Source organism: Cheilinus undulatus, linkage group 12 (assembly GCF_018320785.1).
Source record: "Cheilinus undulatus linkage group 12, ASM1832078v1, whole genome shotgun sequence".
In the NCBI taxonomy this organism is placed as follows: Eukaryota; Metazoa; Chordata; class Actinopteri; order Labriformes; family Labridae; genus Cheilinus; species Cheilinus undulatus.
In genome coordinates, this window is record NC_054876.1 from 25,258,620 (window position 1) to 25,265,436 (window position 6,817).

Genomic DNA, 6,817 nt, shown 5'->3' on the forward strand with positions numbered 1-6,817 from the left:
ATCATACATGAGTATAACCCTAAACAGCCTCCGTGTCACTTCATTTCCTTATTTTTTTAAAGACTTTTTTAAGACTCATACTGTGCTGTTCCAACAAAATTCTAACCGCTAAGCTTCTCATGTTACGCGCCAGAAAGGTTCTGACAGGAAGGAAGCAGCTATTTACTGACTACAGTAAATACACACATACTACACATCCCTAGTACAAATCTTATTTTGTATATTTCCTTACTTGTCATTACAGGTTATTCATCTTTTTATGTATATTCATTGCCTGCCTCAGCGGTTAACCTTGTCAGCTGAGACTTGGCAAATCTATGCCAGTCGTATCATGATTGGATGAGCGTACAAAATGCTTTCAAGACAGAGGTGTCAGAATTTGCCAGTGCAATGCTTTAGATTTTTTCTTAATTCAACTTTGTTTATAAACAAAGTCTGCCAGTTACATTCATAATTTAACCACATAGCAAACATTACAAACTGAGCAAAACTTCATTATTAAATCAGAGAAAAATAAAAACGGGTTTTAGAAGTATTTACATGAACGGTGGCCAAACCTGATACAGCTTCAGTAGCTGTGTAATTAATTTTACTACATAAGCCATTATAACTAAGTTAGCTTTATTATTGCGAGCTTTAGCTACCAGAGCTTAAGCAAACATAAATAAAGCTAATGTAGCTACATAGTTAATGTACCAATGTAGCTTGTATAGTTTCTGTGTGATTATAATAATAATAATAATCTTTATTTGTAGAGCACTTTTCAAAACAGAGTTACAAAGTGCTTCACAAGAAAAGAAATACAATGCAAATAAAATACCAGTAATCAGGCAGCAAAGTGGGTAGAGGTAAAAAGATCAAGACATTTCAAACTCAAATAAAATCAGGTAAATAAGGGGAGTTAAAATTAAAGAAAAATCCAGAAAGGCACTTCGATAAAAGTATGTCTTAAGAAGAGATATAAATGAAGTCACTGACTCAGCCAATCTGATTTCCTCAGGCAGGGTCCCTGAATGAAAAAGCCCTGTCCCCTTTAGATTTCAGCCAGGCCCTGGGACAGCTGAAAGACCCCTGCCTGAGGATCTCAGGGTACGTTCTGGCTCATAAGGGGTTAAAAGATCTAAAATGTAGATAGGAGCCAGGCGATTAAGAGCTTTAAAAGTTATCAGTAAAATCTTAAAATCAATTCTTAAACATACTGGGAGCCATTGTAGAGAAAATAAAATTGGAGTGATGGGCTCAGATCTTCTAGTTTTAGCTAAAAGCCTGGCCGCTGAGTTCTGAACCAACTGCAGACGGTGAATATCTTTCTGGCTCAGGCAAGTAAAAAGGCTGTTACAGTAATCTAGGTGTGAGGATATAAAAGCATGTAAAAGTGTTTCTGTGTCTTTAAAATTTAAAACTGATCTTTTTTTTTTTTTAGATATTTCTTAAATGGTAAAAACAGTATTGCACAAGTTTTGTAACATGTTTTACAAATGTTAAATTACTATCAAACCACACACCTAGATTCTTTACAACAGGCTGAATTAAAAAGGGACCCAGCAGATGGCAGCACTTTCTCTATAATGAGGTGGGACCTAATGACAAGTATGTCAGTTTGTCTGAATTCAACCATAAAAAGATGACATCCGGCTCTTCACGACATCCAAACAATTTTTAAATTGAGCTCAACTGACCCTGGTCTAATGGATTTACTGGCTATAGCTGAGTGTCATCTGCATAAATGAAATAAAATACCATGTTAGCTATCTTAGCTATGTTAGCTAAATAGCAATGTCAGCTACATTAGCTACGCTGCTCCATTATCTCTATCTAAGATAGCTTTTGTAAACTGAGCACTCACAAATGTAACTAAAGCTAACTTAGCTACGCAGATAACATTATTATGTAGCTTACATGGATGCTTTCTGAGCTTAGCTTTTGCTAAGTTAGATACATTCCTCCATTATCTCATAGTTTAACAGCTAACAGAGCTACCTAAGCTACACTTGCTGCACCAGAATGTTTCATTTAGGATGAGCTTCTTTCCTGTTGGCAGCCTGTTTGCTTGGTTTCATGAAACACTTTGTAATCAGGTTTTGTGGGTCAGGTTTTCACTTTTTAACGTTTGGTATCCTACCCCTTACCTTAACTGCTACCCCAACCCTAAATGGGAGTTTAATCTGATTTTATTTTATTATATATTGCCATTTTGAGATGTATGCATCTCACATTCTGTCTGTGAGATTGGCTATCAGACATGTATGGTCAAACCACTTGCAAATTTTCAGGTAGCTATAACGGCCTACTTGACGTGTTTCTTAGAGGTGTACTCAGGTGTGCTGTGTTAGCTGCCTGTAGTTAACTTACTGCATACTTCTTTCCCTTTCTACATGATAGCCCATATGGCAATATAAAAAAGAACAAACCTCCTTCTCATTTATTCAACACACAGCAGCAAAGTCATGACGTTATTTGAATCAGTGAAGCATGTTTAAGCACACTCATTGCTCTCATTCTTTCTTTTCAGTCAAGGATAATCTGGCCAATGGAAAAGTAGGCCTCATATGTGCCACTCTTTTTTATGCTTTCAAAGTCAATACAAAACTGAAGTATGTCAGGACCTGGTGAAAAAATATATTTAAGTAGACACTGTCCATTCAGTTCACCCACAACAACTCAAAAAGAGAGCCTCTTGCTTGAAAGGGCCCAACCATCCATCCCCACAACCTAACCTCTCCCACATACAGCACGTGCAAACCAAAAGCGCCTTCTAGCGTTGATTCCAGCTTCATCTATATCATCAAGCGTGTGCCGTTTAAAACTGCTTGGAAAGAAAATGTAAAAGAAATGTGCAACTTACGGTAGAAGACGTATTCTGTGTAGCTGGACCAAACTTTGTCCTCAGTGAGCTGGTTGACCATCGAGGCCGTGACTGACGAGTTGCAGGCCACCATCTGGAAACTACACTCCGACAGCATGTCAAACGCTCTCTCCAGGTGCTTGAACTTGAGGTAAAACCGGGACGTGTACCGATCCGGGGTCCTGTCCGGGTCCCGGCTCTCGTTCAGGGTCTCCCCGAAAACTTCTTTGGCGAGGGCCACGCGTCCGCATATCAGTATCCGGGGTACTCTCCTGAACTTGGCGTCGCTTTGACTCTCCCGGGCCATGGTGCACGAGCCCCGGTACCCCACTGTGATGAAGCCACTCTTTCTATCCGCGGGGACGAGAGAGGGGGGCGGGCACTGCCGGTGGTCGCTACCTTGAGACCCGTCCTCATAATCACTGTGGAAGTAGTCATCCGGGCTAGTTTTGAAATCCTCCGGGGTCAGGAGCTTCACTAGGTCGGGCAGCTGGAAGTACTCCGCCTCCTTCCTGAGCCTCCCTCGCTCCGGGAAGTGATCCGGCAGTACGACCTGCTTGTCACGGAGGTAGTCCAACACATATCTGAATAAAAAGCCGTCTCTATCGATGAAGTACCGTCCTTTGGGGTCTCTTGCCAAGTCGTTGGACGCGTCCTTTTTGGAGGAAAATAACTTACCCAGTAAAGAGCTCGGGTTGTTCACCAAAGTTGAGTGACGCGTGTAGTAAACCTGCCCGCCTACGTTTAATTCAACAACATCTGGGAAACTGTTCTGAACCGATGCTTGCTCTTTTGGGTTAGTCCTACAGTTTCCACTTAGTGCCATTATTTCCGTCATACACAGTAACAAACAGGCTACACCTTTTTCTACAACCGGTCACGAAATGAAGAAAACCAATATCTGTCCAAACTTGCCAAGCAGTTTAAGACGTATTGAATGAAGACGCAGGGACTCCAGCTTATCTCACAGTAGGCATTTCTCATCGATCCATGGCAATGAAAATCTTCAACATTTAGAAATTGTTGAAATTTGGAGCTTTCCTCTATGATTTTAAAAAATAAAGGGATGTGAGTCTTGAAAGAGTCAGCGCTGCATGAGAGGAGAAATATATCCGTGCGCATCAAAGCCTTGCATCACTGGATAAAGGAAAAATCATTACAAGGAGCTGGTGGAGGCTGAAAGGAGCCCACACAACATTGAGTTTAAACGAAACTTGTCTTACGTGCCTTTTGCATCCAACAAAAAGAAATCGTTATGCGTAAAACCACAAAATTACGCAGCAGAACTGGAAATGAAAAACGAGCACTTTCTCTGAGGTTATAGTCCAAATTGAAGAAAGTGCAGATTTAGTACTTTCGATTTAATTTCCTCTTTAACTTCTCCAGCTTTCCCGGGCTTTGCTGACCAGCGAGAGGAGGTAGAGCACCTTTCAGATGCGAGAAACTTCGCAGAGATTGCACTCACACCTCGGGACTCCTGTGATGGTTTTGTCGGTAGCCTGTCACTCCAAACATGTCTCCTGCTCCGGAATCCCTAAAAATAAACCCATCATACGATGACAAATGTTTACCTTTCAGATGTGGTGAAAAAAAAAAAAAAATCTCTTTTTTTTTCCGCCGTGAATCCACAGCAGCAGAGAGGACTGACCTGCTGCTGCGAGGAGCTGTCCGCGGTGCTGAAACGAGCATCTCACCCACCCCTCTTCTCCCCTCCCTCCCTCCCTTCTCTCACTCTCTCATCGCCTCCCCTCCCCTACAGAGCTGGGTGGTGTCTTCACGGCTGCTCCCCTTCTCTCCCCCACACAAACACACACTCTCTCTCTACCTCAGTCACACTTAAATGCTGCTAAAGGCTCATGGGGCAATTCCAGTCAAGCACTGCTCTATGGGGAAAAAACAAAAGTCTTATAAAGCTCAGATTATATCTGCAAGTTTCTTATCGCCAACGGACATCAGGGTCATGTGACAATAAATTTTAAATTCATATGTGCAGCACATAGGTTTGGCATATTAATAAAGGCTTTATAATGTGGAAACTTAAAGCAGCCAAAGGTTAAATAACTGTGTGGCCTCGTTTCATAATTCCCGAGCTATTAGAGAGCACAGTTATGGAATTACAGCATCCGTCTTTGTGCCATTATTATAATAAGCAAAACGCTCGCATTGCTGCAATTTGACCCCCAGCATGAATCTATTTGCATGGCATTTAGTTTGAATACACAAATGCAGGTTCTATTTTAGTTTCCATGGTACAATTCATATGTGTTTTCTCAGTTTTGCATTTTGACTTCAATATCTTAGTTCTCTTGAACTTGTCTCTCCCTTTACCCATTAAAAATGACAGAAAATTCCAACCCCAACACAAAAAAATGAAGCATGAACTGCCAATGAGTTCTAACACCATAAAGGTTATTTATCCTGCACTTTGTGAGATGAACAACAGCGCCTCCCTCTGTTTAAGTTAGGACTTGTCCATGTTTCTCCTTTCAGCACCATGGACAGATCCCCACACAGATGTTCCTTTTACCTCCCCTGCTATAAATGCACTCAGTTTAAATGAGTTCATGAGCCTGTCTTTGTGTGTTTTAAGTGTGGTGTTGCTTTTTTTAGTTTGCATTCAAGGAGCAACCAGAGCAGAGAAAAATAAGTGCAAATATTGAGCTAGTGGAAATTAAAAAGACAAAGTCTGCTTCTGCTTAAAATGAGAATGTCATTCTAAACAACCCTCTGCTTTCATGCTGCTTTCATTTTCCTCTGACTTTAATCTGTCCACTTTTAGCCTGCATAGCCTCGAGCAAAACTGCATTTTTCAGCATTCATTCACTGTGTATGTTTACCTCCGAGGACGTTACTCTGCTGCTTATTCCTCCGTAGAATGTAAAATTAGAAATTCAGAAACTGAGGCACAGAGGCAGATACTTGCATCATATAGTTACACCAATCACTAGGAATGTATGTTTTTCTTTCTCAGAGGCACTTCAGCAATTGTTGGTTCCAGTTGTGCTGCAGCACATTAAATCCTCAACTCTGTGTGACATGTCAAACAGCCCTACCTGTTTGTTTCCTAAAATATATCGTAGGAAAAATATCATTCTCATCATCCTAACTTCATTCTCACTGTAAAAGTGAAGCTAACAACTTGACAGAAATGTGATTGGCACACCAGATAAAAATTGAGAAATTTCAAATTTATAGCATGACCATGCTTTTTTTCAACATGGGTGGACAATATGATGACAAATACTATACTTACTAAAATTTGCAGATCTACAAATGGCCTTACCTATGGTGCAATAACTCCTATAAATAGCAAAATGTTGAAAAACATGGGATATATTCAAATTTTAGATCATTACAGCTTCAAATTGGAGCTCAATATGGCACCTCTTCACACTAATATTGCATCATACATTGCACAAGATATAAAGTTGATTATATTCTAATAGACTTATTGACAAATACAAACTCAACTCAAAAAAGTTGGGGCACTGTGTAAAATGTAAATTTAAACAGAATGCAATGATTTGCAAGTCTCATAAACTCATATTTTATTCTCAATAGGACATTAAAAACATATCAGGTGTTGAAACTGAGAAAGTTAACCATTTCAGGAATTTTGAATTTGATGGCAGCAACACCTCAAAAAAGTGGGGACAGCTGGAAAGGTAAATGGTGTTGATGAAAGACAGATGGAGGAGCATTTTTCAACTAACTGGTTTAATTAGCAACTGGTCAGTAGCATGACTGGGTATAAAATGAGTATTTTAGACAGGCTCCACTGATCTAATCTGCAAAGAACTGCGTCAAAAATTGTGGAACAGTTTCAGAAAAATGTTCCTTAATGTAAAATTGTGAAGACTTTGAATAATCCACCATCTACACTTCATAATATCATCAAAAGATTCAAAGAATCTGGATAAATTTCTGTGCACATTTGCCAATGCCAAAGGTCAACATTAAATGCTTTCTGAT

General features: G+C 40.0%; 1 protein-coding gene across 2 annotated transcripts in view; it reads right to left on the reverse strand.

Moving 5' to 3' along the window:
• kctd16b (potassium channel tetramerization domain containing 16b) overlaps positions 1 to 3,683 on the reverse strand; it is a 136,041-nt gene extending 132,358 nt beyond the window's left edge. Inside the window, exon 1 of one of the 2 annotated variants that reach the window (XM_041801997.1) lies at positions 2,846 to 3,683. In XM_041801997.1, coding sequence (XP_041657931.1) covers positions 2,846 to 3,683 — 838 coding nt within the window. Of the gene's footprint in view, positions 1 to 2,841 lie in introns of both variants that reach the window. The other variant, XM_041801998.1, reaches the window with a different exon arrangement.
• Between the last annotated feature and the right edge of the window lie 3,134 nt (positions 3,684 to 6,817).